This window comes from Musa acuminata, chromosome BXJ1-8 (genome assembly GCF_036884655.1).
Source record: "Musa acuminata AAA Group cultivar baxijiao chromosome BXJ1-8, Cavendish_Baxijiao_AAA, whole genome shotgun sequence".
In the NCBI taxonomy this organism is placed as follows: Eukaryota; Viridiplantae; Streptophyta; class Magnoliopsida; order Zingiberales; family Musaceae; genus Musa; species Musa acuminata.
In genome coordinates this window covers 44131085-44159079 of record NC_088334.1, presented here as the reverse complement: position 1 = coordinate 44159079, position 27995 = coordinate 44131085, and the positions used below count along the sequence as shown (strand labels likewise).

General features: G+C 36.1%; 1 protein-coding gene across 2 annotated transcripts; it reads right to left on the bottom strand.

Moving 5' to 3' along the window:
* Positions 1-27809, bottom strand: LOC135588064 (DExH-box ATP-dependent RNA helicase DExH15 chloroplastic-like). 2 transcript variants are annotated; one of them, XM_065080004.1, is made up of 16 exons: positions 27285-27809; positions 24080-24255; positions 21923-22036; positions 20352-20460; positions 20180-20266; positions 18340-18458; positions 17187-17361; positions 16440-17039; positions 16077-16355; positions 15166-15372; positions 14283-14639; positions 13504-13740; positions 9150-9370; positions 2913-3012; positions 2683-2829; positions 1-516 (listed from the first exon to the last, which is right to left on the bottom strand). In XM_065080004.1, the coding sequence occupies exons 1-16, from the start codon at positions 27765-27767 to the stop codon at positions 418-420; spliced, it is 3510 nt and encodes a 1169-aa protein (XP_064936076.1). In that variant the 5' UTR covers positions 27768-27809; the 3' UTR covers positions 1-417. The 2 variants fall into 2 exon arrangements, 1 of the variants encoding a protein (XP_064936076.1); XR_010476060.1 differs by lacking the exons at positions 1-516; positions 2683-2829; positions 2913-3012 and adding an exon at positions 11682-11917 and having other exon boundaries at positions 9238-9370.
* Positions 27810-27995: the final 186 nt, after the last annotated feature.

The window sequence follows — 27995 nt, the reverse complement described above, 5'->3', positions numbered from 1 at the left end:
TAAATCATAAAAGGACTATAAATTATTTATTTATTTATATCCACAAAAAATGGATTCAGGGAAGGTCAATGGTCTCGTTTGCCATCAGATCCACTCGTCCAAATCCATATTGGAGGTGAATCCTGATTTGGATCAAATGGCATCGAAGTTCATTAACTTTATCAATTAAATACAATTCGATCCCCGAAGGTCTTTTTCATGAGCAATATTTTGCCTAGCGGATTCCTGAAAGCATGAACCTTGGTGCAAGCAGAGGATGAACCAACAAACATAATAGGTTCTATGCCACGACCAGGGATCTGATAACCAATGGAATGTGGGAATCAACGTTTCATGTTGAACTCTGCTTGCATTTCTCCTGCACAGTAACAATAATCAAGTGGTTTCAGTGTACTTTGGCCAATCAACAATACACAATCAACCCGCAAGTTCATTTATGGGTGCTCGGTCCATGACACTGGATGCAAGCAGTGCATTGTTCTGTAGAAGTGGATCGATATCTGGCAACTTAGGAATCTGGAATAGATGCAAGCAAATCAAGTGTCAGTATACTATTTGCATTGTAACAAACTGAAACCAAAAAGAAAGCAATGCTAATTGCAAAAGATACATGCACCCACCCGACTTAGCAGCTTTTGAAGTGAAAAAAATAGTGGATGTCTGGGCTGAAATTTTAAGCTACATAGGGCAGTTTCACTACCTTTCCAAACACATCCTATCTCTTCCAATGAAACTATTTTAGAGTCTTTTTGACTCTCTAGAAATTAATTCCCATACCTTTTCAGATGCTTATTATTTGTTACAGAACTCTAAATTTGTCGAGTCATATCAGGCAACATTTCAGCACAGGTGATCAATCTTCCGTTCCTTGTCATTTTAGATGGATATGCAGATTGTATTCCCTTTCAAATCTAGCCCAGTTGATTTTTTAATCCATGTTTTAGTTGGAGTGACACTCATGAAGCATGCATTTCCATCTTTAATGACAGACAATTGAAGTATTTTATATGAGATCATACTTTGATCTCTAATTAGCATATGATTATGATGCTGACACAAATCAGCTTCAAGAGGAATGTTCTTGTAAACAAGATTTGACTTCCATTAATTTTTCTATCTTGCAAACCACTGCCGTTTCTTGAAGTTTAAAATCTTCTCTGTAGTCAGCAATTTCTGTTCTTAAGGCAGTACATTATCCTAGTTTTTGCAAACTCTAGCTCATGAATGTTTATCACCGACACTCCTAACATGTCTGGTACTATGGCCAATATGTATCTTTCAGATATAAACCATATGCCCTTCACCACATAACCAAATCATTAATTAAATAATAGTTTTTCTTGTGCTAGTGACTTATAATGAGTAGCAACATTTCAATTTTTGTTGGTTTTGCCGCTACACGCTTATAGGCCCATTAATCAAATTCTCTTATTATATTTAGAAGATTTGATCATAAAAAGTATTAGTGTGAGAAGAAGGGTGAAGATGAACTAGAAATTTGCAACTATGATGAACCCAAGCTATTTGGAGGCAACAACACAAGGGTAGGGCCAAAAGGATTAGTACAGATTAATTTATTTTTTTCTTTTTATTTTTTCTACTTAGAAAAGGAGATAGCTTTTTCTAAATCTTAGAAAATCAGTTTAGATATGAGACCTATCTTAAAACGTAAAGATTTTAGAATAAGTAAACTAAGATTTATGAAATATAATTCAGTACTATAAGAGGATAATTGAGGGCATATTCAGATGGACAGTAAGTTCTTATAAGTGAAAGTTTTAGACGTCTTCGAACTATTATTCAACAAAATGGAGTGATTAAAAATATTATTCAGAGCAAAAACTAGATGGTTAAAGTGGAGAGAGGCATTGTGAGCTTTGCTATCATTGAATGTGTTCTAACTAAAAAGAAAAGTTCTAAAAGACAGTTATTAGGCTACCCATGTTTTATTGATTGGAGGGTTAGGTAGTTAGAAAACTACATCTACCAAAAGTTTGTATAGATGAGATAGTGGGTGTGAGATACCTATTGATGTTGTATAAGATAAGATGAGTCTATTATTCATAATACAAGAAGATGTAGAGAGACCTACAAATGTTGTATCAGATAAGATGAGTCTATTATTCAATTCGAGAAAGGTAGAGAAAGACCGACTTCACCAGAAACAATAAAAGATATTTACATGATCGTTGATTTAACAAGTAATAGTGTCTTAGACAGAATGGAAAAAATATTCATATAACCAACTTCAAATACTTGGAATATCATGACTTGTTTGTTTGTTTGTTGTTCAGAATTACAAGTAACACTCTTAACTAATAAGAAAATAGTTTGGATTATGGCTTAATTTGTCTTGACACTAAACTGGATTCAACCCATACCTAGACAATTCCTTCAACTCCATAACTGGAACTAACGAAATTAAAAATCTGAATAACAATGTGCAAGCATAAAATGGGTTTTAGCTTTTTAAGATAATAACGAGTGTATAAACTACAAGACCTCTAATTAAACACAGAAACTTGTTAAACATAATGATTCAGAAAAACTGTGAATGCCAATTAATTTGCAAAAATACTTAATTACTCATGTAAATTATGATATTAGTCACCAAACTGATGTCTGGTATCTTCATGAACTGCAGGTTTTAAATTCAAAAAGCATCAGATTAAAACAACCAACCTGTGCCAATAAATCTATTGTACGACGTAATAGTCTAGCTAGGTCCCCCTCATCCATAGCACAGTCCATCATTATTTCTCTCCAAGTTAGACCAGAGGCCCAGGCTTCAACCATTCCAGAGAACTGACCGTCTAACTCACAGGGTATCTGTAAAGTAAATGAAAGACGAATAAATTTAACAAATCTATAATTTTATGAGAAGTAAACATTTACCAAAGATGATAACAAACCTTGACGCCATATTTATCCTGAATTTGGATAAGAGATATTCTCTGCTCCTCCAAAAGGTAGATAACATCAATCACAATTGAGGATGGCTCATAAATATAGCTGAAACAAGGAAAAAATCATCAGAAAGAAGGTACTTTCGGACTAAAAGGGAGTTCGCAAAAAACTGTAAAGCATGAATACAGATGTAAGGTACCAATACAGTCCAGATATATGACACCAACATGTTGATACAAATTGAAAAATAAGATAAGATACAATATGGATATGAAAATAAAAAATATTTATGAGATACATCATATTATATAAGACAAAGTTCAACCACTTTGTATAGCATTATTAATAATCAATAATAAGTATATCCCATGCACCATAATTCATAATGAGTATTAACATAGTTCGCCAATATCATATAGAAACATCATGGCTTTACGATAAATGAAGCAAAATCATTCTATTATTTTTTACTAATCTTTCATGTCCAATACATGATAGTAAGAAATCTGTTTAATCATAGTTCCATACAGTGCTTTTAAAAGCACTAGGTGTCAAAAGACACCAAAGTCCCAAAACGCCCGAGGCCTAGGCACTCACCCGACTAAAACAAGGCACTCTCGAATATTAAAATTTAAAAAATATGATATTACCTATAAAATTTAACAGTGCACCACCTTAATATGTTCTAAACTCTTTAAGTTCTAACTCCTAACAGAGTAATAGTGCACCACCTAAATATCATGCAGCAAGTTAATTGATGAAAATATTACCTATAAAATGAGAAAGGGAGGACTGAGAAGATAGAGAAGCAACTGACGATCATAGAGGAATGTGGGGGAAGGCGGAAATAAGCGAAGAACGAAGATGGACAGGGTGGTGGACGACACGGATGAAGGCAACGAACGAGGTTGCAGACGACGATGAATGGAGCTACAGTGGCGAACGGAGTGTACAAAGCCAGTGGACAACATTGCCGATGGTAGCAGACAGAGCTACAACGACCGACAGAGTGTACGAAGAAGGAGGACACGCGATAGGGTTTCGCTCAAGGTTCGCCATACCGATGTGTACCGCCCGGTACGGGCGGTACGTACCGGTCCGAGAGGCGACCGGTACGCGGACCGCCCTCTACCGGGCGGTACACCAAAAAAAGCCTGTATCGGGCGGTAACGGTCGAAATTTCGATCGTTACCGCCCGGTACCATTTGGTAACGGTCGATTTCGACCGTTACCGCCCGATACCACTCGGTAACGGTCGAAATCGACCGGTACCACTCGGTAACGGTCGAAATCGACCGTTACCACACTGTAGCAGTGCTACAGTGCTCCAACGGTCAAATTGATCGTTGTAGCCATTTCTCCTCCTATTTAAACTAATCTTCTCTCCCCTATTTCATTATACACTCTTAAACTCTCTCTCAAACATTTCTTTTCTCTCATAAACTCTATAAAACAACGATTTGTGAATTCAATCGAGGTAAATTTGGGAAGATTAAGAGGAAGAACTTTCTAATCAAGAGGTATGAGTCAAACTGCTCGAGGAACTACCGATACCCAACGGTCACACTCGTCCGCCCAACGTGCAAAGGCAAAGGGGAAGGCAATAGCATCAGTTGCATCGTTGGAAAGAATCGAGTCGGGCGACGAGACACCTTCACAATCACATTCTCTTTCTCGTTCGGTCCAGAGACATGACAGCAACACGGACAGCAGTGCCTCAACAGATGATGGCGGTGATACCGGGCAGTCGTTGGTCTCGTCTGCACAACTTGAGGGTGGTGAATGGACTGAGGAGCAATATTTTATACATGCCACTCAAGATTTAGATCATGGAACTCGACAAGGTACTGGTTAAGTTTATGCGCGGAAGGGAAAGGAGAAGGGGAAGGGGAAGGCAGTGGATGAATATGAACAAATGCGACAGATCATACATGATATAGACACAGAAAGAGACTCATCGTATTCACAGCCATCGTATTATGAAGAATCATATGGGCAACAACAGTATGGTGATAGTTGGTCATCCTTCTCTGAGCAACAGCATGATACAGAACAACACCAATATATGCCTCAAGAGCTGCCTCGGACAAATATGATTTATGACGATCAATCTACGATCAGTACCACATTGATGCATCAATGGCATACGGTGTATCAATACACTATGTCATGTGATCAATTTCATGATTGGGTCAAACAAACGTATCATATTGATATGTATCGGATCGAGGACCCCGATCCACCACCCGTGGAGGCCTGTCGTTCGTTTTGGTGGTAGAATTAACAATCAGGTATATCTAGATATATGATTATTTAATTCATTTGAATTTTAGAGTTTATATTGTAACAAAATAGTCTAACAATTCAACTGATTTTTCTATAGATATTTCAATCTATAACGAGCTGAAATACGAACCTCGAACAAGACTACCTCAAAGCCCGAAAAAGATATGTGATGCTATTTTTACCAAATTTACATTGATTTTGCTAAACTTATATTATTACTATATTTATTTGTAACTTGAAAACTCTATCCTAACTTTTTTTTTAATTTTCAGGTATTTTCGGAGGGATAAATCGGTGAAATCAAGTGTACCGAGCGGTACACCTCGGTATACCGCTCGGTACGCCGTACCGTACCGTACCGAGCCAGCGTCGAAACGCCGGTACGATACGGTTCGGCGAACCTTGGACTTTCGCTTATGGTTTCTTTCACTGGGTTGGGTGCGCGGGGAGGGGGGTTGCAGTGTTAGGGTAAGTAACATTAGTTGGTTCAATTAAACCAACTTACTTGGCTAGTTGAACCCATGCTCAAAGTCGAATTGATTTGGCTCAGGCACTCGCCCGAGTAGGCACTTGGGTCAAGCGCACGCCTGAGCAGTGCTTCATTGAAACGCCTTGCCCCGAGGTGTTGTGAGGAGCTCAAGTCTTGCCTTGCCTTGCCCGAATGCCTAGGCGAACACCCGAGCACTTTTTAAAAACACTGGTTCCATCATTATAATTAAGAATGAATATTACATTAAGAAAAGTTCCCCAAAAAATATCCATGAAGTATTGTACTGTATCCTATATATCTTAGTAGTTAGTACAAGAAATTTCAAAAATAATTTTTTTAAGAATCAGATACTTTGAGAAAGTATTTGACATGTACCTTGGGATTATCTTATAAATATCATTTTTGACACATTTGATACATATACAATAAGCAATTCCAAGTGTTCATTTTTCAAATACAAAAAGGCTTTTGTAGTCATCTGCTAGCATCCTTTCGCTGCTGTCATCTCCTAGTAACCATGCTCATGCAACTAAAAATAATGTATATTGAATCCCTTAACTTGTAATTTAATTCAGCACCCTAACCACAATGGTGGCTTTTCCAAAAGACAATCTGTTTGAAAAGATGCATATTGCTTGTTTAAATGCTCAAAAGGATTGTTTTTGGTTCTATTTCTCACTGTCCATCTCTATAACTGGAACATTGCTTCTGACATCTCTTTCATTTAATATATTCTTGTTTTCCGGATAAAATATCATAAGATCTTCCAAATTTCTGCCAGGTCATTTTCTAAGTGAAGATTGGCCCACTTTTAGCTCTTACAAACTTCTAATCATTTCTGTCACATATTTGTATCCAATTTATGAAACCAACAAGCTTAATCCCATTTAAATAGAAGACTTGATGGTTCCTAAAAAAAATTTTATGTTGAAAACTACACTATCAACCACCTTACTTTTCAGAGGCAACCAACACAAGGTCGAATTCTTGTTGGATAAACAGACCAGGGCTTATTGCATATCTATAATCCCAGCCAACAACATTGTGCATACTGCCTGGTACTTGGTACATACCTGTTCAAATTTTGGGCTTACTGCCTGGTATTTAGTATATTTCCATGCCTCACCCATAAAGGTCCAAGGACAGACCCTTAACTGAACTTTCAGTCAAGTCTCCTCTCTACTCCGCTCCTGTTTCACTGAACTTTCCTCTTTCAATAAGATTCAAAATCCAAAGACCTCTTTTAGTCCATAGCAAAGATTCATTGATACTCTTCTATCAGATTTGAGGGCCCATTCCACATTCAAGATATTATTATTGAAACTTTCATGTAGCATTCTAATTCTTTATTAGACTAATAATAAATCCAAGTTATATTAAACTAGGATTGGGCAGATCTAGGCCGAACACAGTTAAACCCCAAGGAACTAGCCTAAATCTACGTGGATCTGGATCAGATCTGATGTAGCCTAGATCTATGTGGATCTAGGTCAAATCTGTAGCAATCAAGTTTAAATCTTATAATATTAAATTAAACAATGTTTATATGAGATGGTACAAAAGCCTCAACAAAGTGTCGACCCTAGCATGAAAACATGATAGACATTTTAAAAGCCTCCATCATTAGCAAGGTGTTCACTATGATTACAATTGTCATGGTGGAAGAATCGAAAGGGTGAAGATGGATCTAGCTTAGGGATTTCTTCACATCATTAGTAAGGTTAGTTTTCAGCAAAGAATTGGGAGCCAAGAGATCCTAAAGAAGAAACAATGAGATAGGAATTCAAATATTTAATGGGTTGACATATAGGAATTCTACTGTTAATCAGTAATGAGGTCATACGGATGGCCACAAAATTGTTGGCGTCCATGTGTCTATGTATCATTATATGATGTACAAGCAGGCAATGAGGATCAAATGCTCTTGACACATCACTGGTTATGACAATGGTGATGACGCTAGTGAGTTGAATAGGCATGAGCATCATGCCAACACCAAGTAGAAGGCATACCGGTTCCTTCAGTTACTTTGGACAGGTTGACTTTAGATGCCAGAGACCTTGAACCATGGTGATTTAGTCTTGAATGTCAAAACATAAGAGGACTAATGGCTAACATATAATAAGAATATTGTCTGGACAATTGTTAAGTGATCTTTTTAACATCCCCTTATACTGGCCAAAATAACTATATTCAACCCCTTACCCCATATGAGTTTGCAAGAAAGTATCTTAATGACGAGCTTGAGAACATGCACATGGATGACATCTTTTAAAAGCTAGAGGGACCTCTATGGTGTTACTATGATGCAAAATAGATGGTCAGGATTCGAAGAAGAGGAGAAAGAGGAGGCAGAGGTAGAGAGGAGGATAAGTGCTAGTGGCAGTGAGCTATGAGTGGGCCCATGGCAGAGGGCGGTGATGTCGTACTTCATGTCATAAAGGGCTTAAGGGTTGACAATGCTAGAGAGAGAGAGAGAGAGAAATGAGGGTGAATTTAATATACTTTACAGTTTATAATATATTAAAAGGGTTTTTGATTAAACCCTGAAGCAGACCGGAACTGTTTGAAATGGGCTGGTCCACAATCAGAAACTCCATCAGCTCGGTATTTACTGTTTGGGTCATATCAGTCTGAGCAGTTTTTTAACCATGGTGGACACCAAAACTTTGTAATGGTCATGTATTTTATGATTTAAAACAAGTTTAATGTTTGAATATAAACCTCATGGTTTAACTTGTATGCTAGCTTCAACATTTTTATTTGCTTCTATATATGTTTCTTCTTTTTATAATTGATAATAGGTCATAAAATATCAAAGAGATAATGAAAGTTTAAAAATATCAAAGATGATGAAATTATTGGATCTGAAATGGATACGATCCAGATAGGTTTGTACTGATTGGTACCTGCCTGTATTAGCACTCAATGGGATCAATATAAGTATCAATTTCAATCCTGAGCAGAGTTCAATTTAATATACAACAAATATTTCAATCCTTGGACCATCCCATTTATTTCTCAAGAAGACACGACCAGCCATGAAAGAGAAGATGCATATCTTTTTACTTGGTTTTGACTTTGATTTGGTAAGCCCAGTTTTGGTAGGATTACTGGCAGTATCCGATGTTTCAGACCGAATTAGGGAAAATCACTCTGTACGTGTCCTGGTCTCCAGTCGTTTGATACAGACCGATCCATCTAGGTTTTAGAACCATTCCTTATAAGTTTAATAATTTGAATAAATGACCATCTTGTTTGTTTTTTGTCTCTTTATGTTATCAATTACATTTCAATATTCCATTTATTTTAAAATTTTAAAAAAATTCTAATTTGTAAGCTCTTATGTTTTCAATTCTTTAATTTATTTATTTCACTGTGTAGTAATTGGTTTATTGCAAGTTCATAGGAAAAGTTTTTAATTAAGAAAATAAAAGTATAAGATTGATTTGGCAGAAATACCAACCTGTTACTTTTCCAAGGTCGCACTTTGATTCCTTCTGAAACCAAACTTCCGCATACAGCAGCGAGTTGTGCTGGCTTCAGGTTTAATAAGACTTTATTCCTAAGTATCATTGCAAGCCATAGCTCATTTTCTCCTCGAATTGCTGCTGCTGTTTCACCTAAAGGGTATATAACCTGAGTGCTCAAATCCAATGCTCTTGCTTCTTGTATTACTTTGCTTATCTAATCAGAAGAAACATAAACTGATATAAGTTTAGCAATCTTGAAATCAACTGAATTGATGAAGTGCAAAGATTAAAAAACCACGAGCTAGAAAATCAGATACTGAGATGTTCAGCAACCTTGCCTTAAAATCCTTGCATATATGCAACAACAATACACATGAATAATGATATTGTAGACATGGAAGCAATGATGTGATGCACTAACATATTTATGCACAAGCACCTGAGAAACTTGCACACACAAAAGCAGGCACCCATGAGATACAAGCATAAAACAGAGATATATTTCTGTAATATCTGATTGATCTCTGAACAAGTACTAGTAAGAAGATTCCTACTAGAACTGAGTTTACCATGAATGTTTCCTTTTGCAAAGATGCACCGTTTAGGTAGAATAAGTGACAATTTGAATAGCTGATTGATTACACATTTTGTTATAAGCAAAATATACTGAAGAAAACAACTTTAATACATTGAAAATGAGAAGTTCAAAGAATTTTCCTACAGAGGAAGAGGAGAAAGTAGAAAAAGATTAGGACAAAAGGAGAGTATAAGAAAAAGTATTGTTTAACTACTATAGCATTCTGTACGTACCAGTTTTGAAGAACATGGTATGCTGCTTAATGCTTATAGTGCAGTTAGTACATACAACATAATGATCCAGTGCTAGATGGATCAAACCAGGCTGCTGTCAACCAAAAAAAAAATCCCACTAAATTTTTTTGTCAAAATCAAATTGATTTTTGAAAGCTTTGGGTCTAAATCCATCAGAAACAGAGTTGTGATCTCCTCCCCTCCATCTCTAATTCTCTATAGGGAAGCGGTTAAGTGTGAACAAAGAAGAAAAAGCATTCAAGTGGAAAATTTTTGCCTGCAAAAAAAAAGAAGAAAAGAAGAATTTGAGGCAATGGAAAAAGAGGAGGAAGAGGTCACTTTTGGTTCCATCCCACACTTTATATTCTAATTTTCTATAACCTTCCTCCTTGTTATTTTCTTTGTTTCTTATCCGTATTAGCAGGTATGATGGTATATTCTAGTCCGATAGGGGATAGTATTGGATCCAATACCAAATTTAAAATGTACACATGAACCACTTAGTTCAGGGTGACATGTAGCAAGCCATGACATTGTTGCTACTTTCATTGCAAATTGAACTGGTCATAATCTAAAACTAGAGAAACCTCACCTAAATCATAAGAGAGCAACATCATGCATAGCACCTTGTGAACTCTTCTTTTTACATGCTTATCCCCTTGACTCCAAAAAAAAGGACTATGAGGAACAGCAATGACCCTGCTCTAAGCAATACTGCAGTGGGGGAAGGAGATATGAGAAGAAGAGAAGAAATGAGAATAGAACTAAAGAAGGTTAAAGATTGTTATCACTTACCATCATCATCATCATCATCATCAAGAGTATCTAGCGTATAAGGCTCCCACTAATACAGGGGATACAGGAGTCGATAAACAAACTTACCCTCTACTTATAAGTAGAGAAGTTGTTTCAGTGACTCGTCCCTTGGTCACATAGGCCATGAAGGTGCAACCTTATGGTTATATTAAAGCTCGCTTTTTTTGCCATTTAAATATTACCATCATCACAATAAAATTATTATTGCTATTTGCTAGTACTTATGATTTCTCTATTTCCTCTTTAATTCTAAATTGGAATCAGCTAGTACTAATAGATATACTGACAGTATCAACATGCTTAGCAATTCAAGGGGTAATCCGCATGGGAGTAGTACCTGAGATTTAATTCCTCCTACCAAAAGAAAATATTTAATCAGCCAAAATCACGATTCACCCCATAAAATTGGGTTATAAGTGACATTCTTTACAACACAAGGGAGGATGGAAAGACTGATTGACTAAGTTCTTTCAGTTTGTTCGTTTCCATATTTTCTAAGAGATAGGCAACATCAAACAACCCTACTCTATTATTCTATAGGTGCAATTGTCTCATAGAGCAGGGAAAGAGTATATCAATTTGGAAAGTGTTAGAGCCCACATAAAATCAACAAGATATGATGAGGTGGTCAATTGTCTCCACAAAATAATGGCATATAGTGCAGTTTGCGATTCTTGGCCCTTCTCCCTCTCTTTCTTTAAATCAAGAACCATTTCAATGTGGAGTTTAATATTTACAGGAAGGAAAATTAAGTCTAGACGTTGTCCCAAAGTTTTCCAAGTTTTCTGAATATATATATATGATGAATGTATTATCATTGCAAACTAATCATGTGGTATATGCAAGGGACATGAATGTTATTGAATAATAAACAAAAAACATGGATCTATCAAGATTACAATGAAGCTCTTATAGGAAGATCGACCAAGCATAATCAGTGATATCTTTAGAGGACAAGTAACCATCCTCCTGCAACAGGAGGATTGACTGGTCAATCACTAGCTGAAGGTGTGAAATCTTGGTCCAAGACTAGTTTTGGCCCTTGGATTGACTGGTCCCATGAAGGGTATAATATGGCGTACCATGTGTTGATATCCTCCTGTACCCATTACAATGGGTCCAATTTCAAAACTAGCTGCAAATAAATACAAACCAGATTTAGGATTTTTCTTTTATGGGTTTGACCTAATAGGAGCTAATAATTGGTAAATAAACATGAGTTTTGACTATATTATGAGTGAATAATGAATGAAAAATATGTTTCAAGTACAGATTACAAATCATACATGAAAAGAAAATGTCAATGAGTACTTTAAAGTCCTGAACATGACATTTTAAATAAAAAAAAGAACGTCATACCTCGACAGTTAGTGATTAGGCATTGTCTAGAAGCTATCATGGGGTTGCCTGATTGGGTCAACAACTCTTAATGATTTAGAGCATCCATTAGAAATAAGCCATAACCCTTAAATTTATCCCACTTTTACGGAAAGATCAACTAGTCATGACTAATGATATCTCTGGGAGACTGGAGAACTGTCAGTTGATTTCTCATGAATGGAGGTTTAACAGCCAACCAGTGGTCATCGTATCTAAAGGCTAGCTGTGATTCAACTATTGTCAACTAGGTCACAATCTGATGTTCGTATGCCTCATGAACCTTTTAAGTAAACCAAGAATACAGAATCTGGTCTGGCGTATGTGGTATCTCCCATGGATGAAGCAAGGTGTCCAAGTCAAGAAAGGGGCTAAATCTGCATTCAGCTGAGTCAAAGCAGGTTATGGACTGCTACCAGATGATAAATCTCAAAGTGTACTGAACCTATATCAACATATAGGAGTCAGCATACCAAGTTTCGCTCTAGTCCTGAGTATAACACTGGTATAGCATGGTGCACATGCCAATATTTCATAGACCAGTATATACAATCTAAACAGAGTGATACAAACTGGTATGACTATTCATGCTCTTGAGCTTCCATATAAGCTTACAATCAGTGTTTTGAATACCGGTCCGTATCAGCGTATCGAGCTCTGCTCGGTACGGTACGTATCAGTATATACCGTCGGTATGCTAGGGCGTACCGATGATACATCCTAAAGCCTTAAAAATACCTTCACCTGCCATGCAAGGGCGTACCGATCGGTATGCCTTGGTAACAGTCAAAATCTGGGGCGGTACTGGTCGGTACGCCTCGATACCGATCAAAACACTGATACTGTTAGGTAGAGGACGGTCCGCGTACCGGTATCTTCTCGGACAGGTACGTATCGCTCGTACCAGGCGGTTCACATCGAAATTGTGAACCCTGCTTACAATAGTAACTTATAAAGGTAATCAGAGAACCGGAACCAAAAAATTAACATTACACTTTGTCATTTAATTAAAAATTATAATTCATCTCATCAATAGGCACCATTCAACTTAGCAAAAGGTGATCCTCTTGGAAAATTGAACTGATTTCATCATATGGAATAGGATTTCCAATGGAAAACTTATTAGTGAGAATTTCTCAATTTACCTATTTGTCTGTCTATATTGTTTTAATTGAACTATGTAATATTTTATCCAACCAAGCATAAGGTTGATAAATTAATTGGACAATAGAAAACATTACAGTTTTACTAATGCAGCATATTAAAGTAGCATCACCATACATGGCATTGAAACATTGCTGTGATAATTCAAAATCCAAATATCTTAGTAGATATGCACTACACCTGCAAGAATTCCTTCCAACCAGTTGGCTCAATTTGTCCTATTCGTTTACTTAAGCGATTTGATCTAGCATTCAGGCGTTCCATTTTCTCTTTTATAAACTTGGTCATATCAATGATCTTCTTAAATTCTTTAAACCCTTTGGTATTTGTTATCTTTTTCTTCAATTGAGAGACTCTGCTTCTTTGTTCCTTGTAACGTCCAACAGCATCTCGGTATGCTTCAGATTGATTTGCCACCTGTCACAATAATATAAAACAACCTCCTCAATCATCATCATTCAACAAATTATGTTCATATGCATGTCATTCACAACCCAACAATATTATAAGACCTGGACAACTAATTTTCTTGATTTATTTTGACTTCTTAAGTCCTTTAAAGTTTAAACAAAAATATGAAGTTTTTAAATCAAATAGCAGAAAATATTAAAATAAAATTCATTAGGATTTTGAGGCATGAAGTTTGTTGCAGAAATGGATCTATCCTAAAAAGATTATGATTTAACCACAGAATCTGTTGATGATTTTAGCATATCCTAGTTATAATAGTTTAACAATACTTTTTATTGCTGCAGCCAGTCGAGGCTATCTTTATGTAAACAAAGGAAGTAGACACTCAACCAATATATAACAAATTAACCATTTCAGAATAAAAGCATAGTGCAGCCAGTCAAGGCCATCTTTACAAGAATGAAGGAAGCAGACACTCAAGCAATATATAACAAATTAACCAGTTCAGGATAAAAGCATAGCAGGCATAACTTGGGATAGATAAAAACCTCATCGTCCTCCGAAAGGCTACTCAATACAGGAACATTTAAACTCCATGACCATGTCTCAAGAGAACCTCCAATGGACCATAATGACCCAAATTCAGAATCAGCAATCTTTTCCCACTGCAGATCTTCCTTGATGAGAAGGTTCCTCAACATTTCTCGTGGTAGTATATCACCATCAAGTGATGAGATGTTTGGAAACCCTGTTCTATATATTGTTTTTAACCATTTTTCTGTAAAGAGATACCATGAGTTATCTGAACTCAAAGCCACATAATATGCTGGTTTGCCATCTTCATGACTTACAACATCTCTAGAACCTGTCTCCAAGTTGTCAAAATCAGAAGAATCCAACTTAACCTGTAGCAATCAATATTTTGCATCAATAATGTTTTTCCATCTTTCCAACAAAGCAAAGAAAGGTGCAACAAAAACACAATTAGGGGGAAAATGGAACCAATGCCAGCTGGAAGGACCTGCTTTCTAATATATATGTCCATGAAAACATGTAAAATATGTACTACAGCAATTGATCAAAAAAGAATCTGAAACCAAGATTGCGAACCAACATGTTAAACATGCAGGACAAAACGATACACATTACCTGAATACATCCAATTAACTCACCTTTCTAATCATAATCTCCCACCAATAAATTCTAACATGAAACCTTGATGTCAATTCCATCTAAGTGATTACTTAAATATCGATCAAACAATTTATTTCAATTCTTTCCATTTTTACCGGTCAAGAAATATGTATTTATTCACTAGAGATGGTGCTTTTAAAAAGTTATGAGATGTAGCAATAAGATAGCACTTGAAATGAAAGTATTAGCACTAGCAAATGTATATATATACAAAAATTCTAGGTTTTTAACACTGACCATATTCATGATCTTCTGGACAGAAGAAGAGCTAAGTTTTCCAACATATACAGCAGGTATATTGTGCTGAACTCCTTCCTTGTCTTTATATCGCAAACAAATAAATGGAAGGTTTCCACTTCCAAACTTATCTAAGAGCGGTCTCCAAGCAGCCATTCTTTTGATCTCCATCTGTCGTCTGAGTTCAGTCCTTGTTCGTTTCTCAGCCTGAGAGTTTAGTTAAGCACTTCAGAACTGGGGACATAGCAAACATTTTGTGCCGAAAACAATCAAAATTTACTTCTAATAAAAAAAAGTAGCAAACGTATTAATTATGCACTATCATTCAAGTTGCATCATTTCTAACTTCTTGAAAATGATGGTTCTTGTAGTTTCTGTAAGTATCCTTGTATGTCCATTATCACATTATAAGAAAATTTTCCACATACACAAAACTGTATGGGAAGTAATTTATTTAAATCTTAATACCAGCACTTCCCCATGAAGATTTCATGTCCAAACAACTGATGGAAGAATCAAGGACTAACTCTAAATATTTTATAGTTTGGTTTATTCTAAAGATGTACTTATATTTATTTCTTTAGTTCAAGTCATAACTTTTACTAGGAAACATTTATTTGTCCAGAACATTTATGTATCCTGGTACATAACAATGAAGAAAAATCCATGAAATCAGTATAAATAAACATTCATTCACCAAAACATTGAAAACACAATTCATCTTTTTAAACTCAAATTTTGATATCAGAACATATCCCATCACAAATTACGTATTAATAAAAATAAACAAAACATTATAAACTGTTGAATGCAAACTGAATAGCAACTCATAAATCAATACAAAAATTAAGTCCTTGACTCAATAATATTGTAGTAACCTCAAACTTCAAAATGTGACAAGAGAATGATACCCTTAATTCTTCTTGCAGTTTAGAGATCTCAGCATAATCATTCTCAGATAACTGTTCCTGGCATTTTCTATCAATAGCATCTTCAGTAACTTCCACAGAAAGCAACTCAATTTCATGTTGTATTTTTTCAAGTTCTTCTTTGGCAGCTTGCATAACATTACTGCCAACATAATTTCCAAAGCTTTGCTCCACTAGCTTTCGAGCTTCTTCCAGAGTTCGTCCACAGTGAGAAAGTTTTGTACCATCTGGATCATGAAGCTTACGAGTAACCTTTGCACCCTATGCAAAAACATGGTGACAACATATTATAACAAGCACCTGAACAAGAAATTAACAGGAGATAAACATAACCATACTACGTACAGCAAGGAGATTCAAAACCATCCCGTATGAAGCAGTAAATTGTGAAACAAGAGGTTCAAGCCCAGCAGAAAGTAGCTCATAGCACTCCTCAGCTCCTTCATAGGGAGTCTGTATAAGAACAGCATGACCCACTTCATCAATGCCTCTCCGACCAGCACGTCCTGCCATTTGGAACAGTTCATTTGGGCTTAGAAATGTGCGTCCAGTTTCACCCTTTTTGCTAAGTGAGGAGATTATAGCTGTTCTAGCAGGCATATTTATCCCAGCAGCAAGTGTTTCAGTAGCAAAAACAACTTTTACTAGACCCCGCTGAAACAATTCCTCAACAAATGATTTCCACAGAGGCAGGCATCCAGCATGATGTGAGGCAATTCCATGCAAGAGACCTTTCACAGCAACTTCTCTGACAGCATCAGGATACTGCTTCTTAAACCTCCTATATTCAAGTTCGACTTCACCAGCCTCACACTCATCTAAAAGCTTGCAATCCTCAAGATACTGAACAGCAGCATCACATCCTCTTCTACTAAAAATAAACCAAATAGCTGGAAGCATATCCCGCTCTGCAAGGTGCCATAAGGTATCTTTAATCTGAGGAACCTGATGCATAAAGTATAATCTCAGAAGATATGTGGTCAAAGAAAAAACATATGGTTGACAAAAAGCATATTTTGATGTTAGTTAAAGTGTTAAACAAGCAAGCATTAACCTGCAAACTTAGAGACCACAAGTGAATAAAGTCTATACCTGTGAACGGCGAATATAGTTCATATCATTTTTTGACAATGGTGTCTGCTGTGAGAGACGAGCAACATTACTATAACCTCGTTCAACCTTGCCCATTCTGTGCTTCTTAGTTTTGCTTTCATTGAAATGTTCACCTCTTGAAATGGATGTTTGCAAATAATCCAGTGAGAGCTTCCTTCAGCAGCATACAAATAGATCAAAAGCCACAGATCAATTTCGAATTTACAGCTAATAAACAAAAAGCTACAGAAGATTCAGCTAGCATGATGATCTCTAAGCCTACATCACATAAATCAGATTAAGCATAGTAGATATGATTAAATCTTGGACTAATTTTCTCTCCCCTCTTTGGATATAATTTTTGTTAAAATCTGACACAATAGAAAGAAGAAACAAGCATATTAGATATGATTAAATCTTGGACTAAATGGACATAGTATTAAAAGAAATTAAATATATCAGCATCAAAGTTTCTGATCATCCAGTAAATACTATCAAAGATTCTGGCATGAGAACAATCTCTAACCTTGTAGAGTTTAACCATTTCACGGTTAATTATACACTAGAAAAAGATGATGCAAAATAATCAAATTAAAGATCACAAAAGGACATCAAAATAACTGTTAGCACCATAGTATATCACAATATGCCTAGAAACTTGAGTGTTATTTGCACATTGATTGATAAAAGACTAGAATTTAAAACATTCCAATAGTTGACCCTCCAAAAGAGGTTAACAACTCAACTCTGTTAATTGAGCTTTCTGTTTCCATATTCCAGTATTAGTGATATTTTTAAGGTGAACATCAAGTTATCAAGAAAAAGCATTCAAATGGAACATACTAGGTGGAGAGGATATGATGGATGAACCACAATTTGTTATAGAATAAATTATAAATTCATTCAGGAGGTTGGAAAGAATTTTTCTAAACTTGTACAAAAGAATTTAAAACAAAGCTTCGTATGAGCAATGAAAATCAGTCATCATTTGGTGTACCACCCAGTATAGATAAGTAAAGACATTAACATGATCATCTAAAATATAAAAAAAGCAAACTAAGAAAATAGTTGCACACAGCTTCAAACAGTTGTATACCATATTACCATATAGGAAAATTTCTGGACAACAACTAAAGTATGAAGAGGTAATTACCTATTCATTCTTTTCCCTTTCTCATCAAAAAGAGGTAGCAGAGAGTTCTTCAGCGAGAAGTGCCAAGTAAGTGGGACTGGTCGTTTTGTTGATGTTACCAACTCTGTTTTACCATGAATCTGTGTCAAACAATGAAGGTTGGAACATTTGGTAATACACAAATTACAATAAAAGAAACTATTAAATTTATCTTGATAATTTTCTAACATATGGATTTGTCACAGATCACCTTAGAAACTGCCTCAAGCCAATTTAAATATTATTTTCACAATGTATCAAGCGTACTGATTAGATGGTTCTACAATTAAACTCTTTTGGGCATCAAGACTTTTGTATGATCATCGTGAGCCCCTTAGATTAAGTAAAATATAGTTGTAAGGTCAGTTGTATTTTATGTATTAGAGCAAAGGGAAATTAAGAAACAATATGTATAAGAAATTCGTGTAGAGCTAACAATGATTAGAATGTTATTGTGGATGGAGTTACTAGAAAAGATAAGAAATAATGACATTAGGGAACAATAAGGTTAAGTCGTAGAAAAGGATAAAATACAAGAAACAGTCTATGATGAGATGAAACATGTTCAAAGGATATCTATGCTATGCTCAGTGCTCTTAATTTAATTAGAGATTGCATTACACAGAGGTTAATGACACAAAAAGATCATGTAACTGACATCAAAAAGTTCAGACATTACAGCTTCTAGTTGTTAGGTAAACCTTTTATTAAGTAGAGTTTGCACACACATGCATCTATAAAAAGATTAAAATTATGCATTAACCTTCTAGCATCTGTAAAAAGATCAGCATACCACCTACTAATTGCCAAAATCAATGCCAAACCAGCATACAAAGCCTAGGTAAGAAGTACATTTGTCATGTATGAAATTTAACTTCTTGCTAGCATATCCTTGAAAAGAACACATGCTTTTAAATTTTTAGGGATTCGTCTTGACTTGTGTACTTGAAAGTTAAGACTTAAGACTACTTCTCTCGATAACCAGGAACGAAGGATCTACTTTTAAATTGAACATTAAAGTTTTCTTCGTTGCATGAGATAGCTATTATTTTGCAATAAAGTCTGTTGAGGTTCATTTGCATCTTAGAACTTCTGAATGCCATTCCTACAAATTTCAAATTGAACCACACTGTCAGGCCAAGGACATTGTTCTTACAAGAGGGTAAATTTCAGAGAGAAAATTATGACTTACTTCAGATAGTTAAATGTTTCTTGTGAGGAACTTTTGACTTTTATCTCTTAGAGAGAACAGTCTATATAATCTGTCGACAAAGAGTTCAAGTTTACCTTCCAACCCTTGTTTACAATTCGGTTGAACCATTTAACTATTGGCAATTAGTGTTGTAGGAAACTTCTTTATCCCTCTGGCTATGAGTATAAAATGTAAACAGGATCTTTGAGTGACACAGGTGTGAATATAATGAAGTCAGTCAGTGTAAAGGAAGATGATATGACTGCAATAAAGATGTCAGCATATAAATATTATGTGCAGACCAGCAAACATTGTCAAAGTAGGGGCAGGGACAAGGTTGAACGTTCCCCTTCTTTTGTTGCATATGGTGTGTTTACGTGGACATGAGTACTTTTCCACTATTAATATATCATTTCAATTAAAATTAGATTTTTCATAGTTGAATCAGTATGACACAAGATCCTAGGTTGAATAGTTCGAGGAGTTTTCTACATGAAATAAATTGGAAAAAAGAACTCTTTAGAATGTTCACTGTTCCAGTACAGATTTCAATAAATTAGCATCAATAGCAAGCATCTTCCTTGACATGATAAATTACATACCAAGAACTAGATGCAGTCTATGCATTACCTGCCCTATCCAACCAGCCAATTCATCGGGATTTGCTACTGTAGCTGAAAGACAAATAAGCTGGACTTCTTTTGGGGAATATATAACCTGAATAATCTTGTATCAGTTCATTCAGATCAATAATAAGCAGTTCAAATTTCAAGCAACACAAACTAACTATAGCATTACTTACTATTTCTTCCCAGACTGTCCCCCGAGATATATCACTTAGGTAGTGCACTTCATCCAAAACTATCACATCAACATGAAACAATCTACTTGCAGAAGAAATCATTCCTACACTGAAATCCACAGTACTAATCACTGATGTGCACCATCAATTTATTTAGTGTATCAAGGACAAGGAAACACGAAGTATGGAAAAAGAAGTGATAAGAGAAATGCATAATGACTATTCACTAATTTTGCATGTTACCTATAATGACAAGCTAGTAGATCCATTATATTATATCACATACTTTCTTATCATGTGATTGCTTATTTCTTTTTATTTTTAGCAAAATACAAAACTACTAGTTAATTTATGCTTCAAAACAAGATATTTGAATTATTCTAAAAAAATGGAAACATTGCATGATAGGGCACCATACGATGGACCAAAGTTTCAAATCTCAGCTGTACCAATTTGTTTTGACCATGTTTATTGGTTTGATCAAGCCCTAGTTGGCCAAATGGGACAAGTGGCTCGATGTTGAAAATAGGTTTTTTTCACAATTTGTTTGTATCATGTGTGATATGCTAACTCCATTTCACATCAACACTAATATATCAGATCTTGGTCATTACTTCTAGTTGAAAAGAGAGCCTCACCAAGATGATCCTCTCTCTTGACATCATTTTATTAGTGGCACTCAAGGAAAGGTACAAGTAGACCTCATCCATGGGACCAAATATGATTACAGGCACCATCCATCCATTTCACACCTTTTACATAGATGACATCAGTTCTTTGTGTGGGCAAGGGAAACAAATTGCAAGACTATGCTACAAGTAATAAATCATATGAGTTGGCATTTGGTTACTTGGTGAATTTATCAAAGACTGAGGTCAATTACACGGCCAATATGCAACTCAAAGTTGACGCTCATCGTCTCCAAATTCTTCGAATTCAGCAGACAAATCACCATTACAAGCATTGGGGTTACATCATGTCTTAGGATTAAAAGCTAAGATGTTTGATGTTTTGGTTGATAGGTTATAAAAAAATGTTAAATGACTGAAAGGAAAAAAACTTTAACACGAGCTAAGAAGGAAATCTCAATCAAATCAATTACCTAACCAATTCCCACTTATGAGTTGCTTCAAGCTTTCACTTACTACATTACTTTAAGACAAGCTATTAGAAAGTTTTCATGGGAATGAAGGGAAACGTTGAAGAAATATGTTTGGTTAATTAGAACAATATGTGGTAGCAAGTCTGGAGGTGAACACAATTATTGAATCTCAATGTACAACTAATGGAACTTGAAGGTACTTGTGGAAATCATTTTATAAATAAATCAAATACATCACTGGAAGGAGTATATATGAAGTTAAGACCATTCGTAGGCAAACATGTAGATTACTTATCTAATGAATTTGCCATTAGTACAGGATTTCATCAAGAATCAACTTTAAATCTTTACCATTTTGCATTGGTAATGGACAAACTTATCATATTCAGGCATGTTGATCATCCTAGATGACAGTTCATGTTGATCCTGGGGCATAAGAAATTAGCTTCTGTAATCACTTAAAGAGTACCTTTTATAGAGCATGTTGCGTAAAATCTCCGTAGTCATGATTAGTATTGGTGCTTCTTTGTTGATAGCAGAATCTCCGGTTAGAAGCCCAACATAAGCATCACCAAATGTCCTCCTGAAAGAATTGCAAAGAATCAAAGTAGAATAATTTGTTTTTTTTTTTGGTAAGTTAGAATAATTAACTATGGCATAAATGAATAGAAACTTCAACAATATTGAATATAGATTAATTTCGACAAAGACAGAATTCAAACAATTTAAGAGGTAACCTATGCTAAATTATCAAAGTGATCTTAGTTGTTCAGTAACCAGTATCTTTTGGTTAACCTAATTGCTAAACTCTGACTTCAAAGAAGACCTTGTGGGCTAAAAGATTTTTAAGTAAATAACCATCACAGGACATACAATTGAATGGCCTCTAACCTCTGTTGATGGCATGAAAAAACAACTATATTGCAGCCATGACACTGCATAGCAACTAAATGTTAACAACTGAAATAGGCTTTTACGACAGCTGCTACCATCCCCTCAATGTAATAAAATTACCACAAAGGAGTTCCTTTAGTTGATCATTCTACAAATCCACCCCACCTTACTCTTCTCCTGTCTTTTTTCTTTACTCTTTTTTTTAATTTTCTAGGTTTCATTATCTTCTGTCTCTATTTCACCATTGTGACCATTTCAACATGTTGTGCAAGTGAATCAGTTCTGATCCTTAGAAATGGCATCATTGCATAGTCGTAATTTTAAGTCTTTGCTATTAATTCATCTGATTTGCTGAATGTATTTATGATTACATAAAGCGCTCAAGTTAAATTTCAGCTTATCCTGAAAGGGTACAAAGAGCCATCAAAACCTTGGGAGAAATAAAGATATAGTAAGCACAGAAATATTATAATTAAATCGCTTAGAACTTTACTTGTTAACACGAACTAGTGATCTCTTTCATCAAACCCCCAATTGCAACTATGTTAATCAAATTGCTTCCTACATACTGGATTCTAAAATCTTCAAACAAAAACTTGTGGTTACTACTTACTAGAAGATTCTTTGACACAGTTTTGCCAAAAATTTAGCTTTGATTAACTATAATCAATGTTAAAAAAGGATAAGTAGAGCAGCCAGACTGAGATAGTATTTCATACAATTATATAAATTCTCACCATATTTTGCAAGAAAATTTTCAGACTAATCAGGCTTTCTTATGACAAACCAGATGGTGCTGCAAGCCTCAAAGGTTTTTTTCTTTTTCATCTGTCTAACAGGAATGCTTCATCATTTGTGTATATGTTTATTGATGATTATGTAATTAGTGAATCCTTGTATTTCTTGTGAGATATCAACTTAAAAGTTAATTCAACAATCATTAGGAATTTTTTGAACTCTTCTTGGAAGTTGATGATATGATTGACTTTTCTAGAATATTACAGAAGTTATAAGTGGCTTCAAATGCTAAAGTTAACCAAAATCTTCATGAAACATCTGTTTCTAGTTTCTACCGTGAAATTATTATATATTTCCTGATATATACAGCAACAAGAAATTAGGACCAGTCGTAAACACTATACTAAACCTCATCTTAGCCACTCTTTATCAACTATGTCGATAAAGCTTGATCTATACTTGGTATTAGAGTTGCTACTTACCTCATTATGATGCCTCATTACGGTGCTCAATTCATCTTTATTGGTAATACTCACTGTAGAAATTTTGTTGTGGACCTGGTATAAATAGTCTATTTTGAATTAGGTTGACATCGTTCAAGTTTTTCCAGAGATTTATATTGAGTACTGTCTTTTAAAGTCAAGGTCATGTATTAGGTTGTTTGCAGTTTTAAACTGTGGTTTGAAATGTAAAAATATTTCCTTGTTATGCTGTTCAGAAAATCTCTAAATATCCAAATATGGGTCAGATGTTGGATTTAGGTCAGCTTCAGTCCTTAGACACAAAGCTCAAGGAATGGCCAAAATGCACTCCATAATGTGCCTTGAGATGATCAGGGCATGAGAGCAGTTGAAAGCTTCCCTGAATAATATTTAGTATTTTGGCAGTTTATCTCAAGATAACTTCTACATATTCTTATATTAAATGGGTAGAAGTATTTGTAAGAGGTCTATTATTCTGCCACTGAAAAAGCTATCAATTGACCAAAATATACCGGAAATCACGAAACTTTTGATTTGACAGAGCCTTCAAAGGTGTTGTGTAGAAAAGCCTCCTTCCTCTGGCTACGGTGGCTACTGCAGCAGCTTCAGCAATTAAAGTCTTCCCACTGCTTGTTGGCGCAGAAACAACAACAGATGAGCCTCTCAAGAATGCTTGAATAGCTAAACGCTACACAAAATGCAGAAAGAGAAGTCAGAAAAAAGAATAAGGAGAGAATGGAACAACTATAATTAGATTGTCAAAGAGTGTGAGTGTCATCTTTCTGACAATGACATATTTTCAATTCAAAGTATAGTAGAAACCAAGGAATGCAATTTTTCCCAGTTCGATATGGTACAGCCGATATTTACTGGTCCAACCACCGACCATCTCATGGATCAGCTCATGTACAATACAAGGCGTGCCACTCGCTAAACTGTACAAACATGACTGTCACATCCTTTGTTAGGTTAGCCTAAGGCATGCGATACTCAAATGATACTTAGCCTGCAAAGGACAGCCTAGACCTTAACCTCGTATAGTCCACTGAGGATTTGCACAAAGAAGAAAGGTTAGAAAAGCAAACACACAAGTACTATATTTTCATCAAGCACAAAAAAGGAAAACAAAATTAAGATTGCAAACAACACAAAACAACTAGATTTTATTACGCATAAATGGCTCAAGCAAATGGACTGAACAATCACACACAAAGAGGATTTTGAAGGCAAGTGAAGGCCGAGTGTTCACCTAGCATTTTCAATTGGAGGGTTTCTGGTGAGTCCTCTACCTTAAGCTACCCTTGTTGACCTTAGTAGAGTTCATCCATGTTCACTTGGATGAGGTTGAGGTGAATCTCGACCTTTGTGAGCCTTTTCCTGTGCTTCCGCAACACCGGCACTGATTGCCTCCCCATGAATTCTCATCTGGCCTTCAACTGCAGTGTGCAGGGAGGTTGCTCCTTCTGTGTGACCATGCTTTTCTGCTTTGATACCAAATTTCATAGACTTAGCTATATTTGTCTATGTCACACGATGTTCACATACACAGATATCGCAAGGGTGTTATGCGATGCTGAGTAATGTACTTGGACTGGACTAGGTGGTAAGGCCAATGTATTTTTTATTTTCTCAAATTTTAAAATAAAAAATAAAAATCCTAAGTTCCTAATCTCTCATGTGTACTCCCCTGTGTCCACATATGCTATCGCTCACATCCCTCGCCGCTTGTGTCCATTGCAGGTATGCTCGCATGTGTCAGCCCGCGTCTCCCGTTGCCAGCCCTAGCAATTGGTACTCTTCTTCTCTTTCTCATCCTCCTCCACTGCCTTCTCCCCTCCTATATTTTGTCGCCTCCTTCCCTCCTCTCCTTTCACACAATAGCCTCTCCTCCTCCTTCCCTCCTCTCCTTATGCATCACCGTCTCTCCTCCTCGTCCTCTGTCCTCCACAGCCTCCTTACCTCCTACTCTCATTTTGCCTCGTCACCCTTCCTCCCTTGTTGCCTCCTTCCCTTCTCTTTTCCTTCGATAGTTCTATATCACCATCTCTCTTCTTCCTTCCCTCCTCCATTGTCTCTGTCCATTCTAATTTTTAAAAATCCTTAAATAGGATTTTTTTTATTTTTTTATTTTTGAACCTTTTTTCATAAACTGATACATACTGATACATCGAGTGTGCCAGGATACCATACCGACGCTATATACCAAGGTCCGATACGAAATTGCATTTTTAATAGAAATGATGAAAATTTCCCTATAGCATTAAATGTATTAGGCACGTAGCCAAGTAAAGAAATAGGGTTAAAAAAATTAGAACCAATTCATAGCATGACAAATTAAGCAAAGCAAAAAACAGACTACTGCAGCCAAAATTTATTTCTTCCAAAAATAGATTCTTCGGCTTGGAAAATTACTAAAATATACACTAGGACATAGGATCTCAAAATCATCAAACTTAGTTTTGGAAGGTTATATGATGCAACCCCTACCCAACACAAGTCATTACAGATAAGAACACTACCAGACTTATTTCAAGCTCAAGCCACCTTGATTGTGTGCTTCTAAAGGTCCTAGATAGGCAAATTTAGCCGACAAGTGATCCAAGAAACACTGTCATTTGTTATGACAATGTTTGATCCTAAAGCGAACCCAGCAGCCCCAGGCTTGACCTCAGCATTATCAGCGTTGACATTAATAGAGTCAAGCCACGTGGGGAAAAACCATATGGTGTGATCATCCTGTACTAGAAACTATTCTGCCACTAAGTGCAGCCGTAGGGCTAAATGAGCCCTACAGCAAAAAAAAGAGCCTAATATGTCAGTTAATAGATGATTGAGCATGAATCTCTCGGGAATCATATCCTACAGAGACTTGGTAGGATTTAGAAATTATTTTCTATTATAAAAGAGGCTAAAATCATATCACACGCAGAGTTTCAATGACATTTTATTTTGAACTAAACAGCCACAAAATGTATATTGGAAGCCCAAGAAGGGTCCACAACAGGTCTATGAGCAGGTAAAAAGAAATGGAAGAGAAAAATTCTTCTTTGAATTGGAATACTTCCACTTTTATTTTCAATGGCTAGTTCAGTGGGTAAAAGGAATTCTATTATTAAATTGGTATCAACAGACCCTACATAGACATAACATAGGTTAGCCAGTTTATTTTACCACCAAAATTCATATTTTTGAAATTTCTACATGTCTCTTTCAGCATGTATAAAAATTAGTATAGCAGATATGAGATTGAAAAAAATGAATAAGCAGACTATCCAGAAAAGATAGGATAAAAATATGTTTATATGCAAACAATTATATATAATTCCTGTAGAGAATAAAATGATAGTGAAATATTTAGGACAATATGAACATATTCAAAGAAAACGCAACTACCCTAATTAGAGAAGGTGAGTCGATTAGGTGTATCGATACAAGGCGAGAGACACAACGAGACCTAAGACACAAGAAAAACAAAAAAGAAATTTAATTACACTTAATTAAACTAGATACATTGGCTTATACAGAGATCATTGGTGAGAAAACATCCATGTCATACCCATCCCAAATAGTTGGCACGTTATGGTTTGTCGTTGTTGTTGTTTGGGACATTAAGGCTTATTGTTGTTGTTAAACAAGAAAAGAAATAATTTAACAAAAAAGCAAAAATAAACTCTGCTGTAAACTAAAAGATTGTTCAGATTGGACAAGGTAAAGAACCTGAAATGTATCGATTGGGAAGTCATATATCCCTGCGAGCTCCTCATAATCAATAATCTCTTCACCAAACTCCCTAACTTCAGCAAGAAGCCTGGTCACTCTTTCCCACTTGTGTTCCTCGAATTTAGCAGATGGCCCCGCCTCCGCCTCAAGCTGAGCAGTCTCACCTTCTCTCTCCTCCTCTTCCCGGTCGACATCGGCCAACAGCCCATCATCGTACTCCACGGCAGCAACTTCGTCATCGTCGTCGTCTTCTTCATCCTCGTCCGTATCAGACAACTGGTCCTTTATTGGAGAAGCCGAGCGTAAAGGGTTCGCACAGAGAGGGACAAGATGCAGCCTCGCTCTTGGAGAAACGGCGGACTGGGGACTGAGGAAACGGAGGAATCGGTAGCGGCGGCGAGAGGTGGGAGGAAGGAAGGAGTCGAAGAGGCAAGCAGGAGAGGAAGAAGAGCAAGGCAGCGGTAAAGCGAGGGAGAGCATAGCGGGGGCAGCAAGTGGAGTGGAGAGGCCGAGAACGCATGCGTCGGCTTATCATCATTTTCTTTATATGGGATGTCTGATACCAAGTCATCACATTGTATTACCGCAACTGCGACAATTAATTGACCGTATCACAGGTCATATAGCGTAACGTGGATACGCTATTACCATTTATATGGAGAATGCTAAATATTCTAAAACAGAGATGCCTTTTACATAAAAAGATAA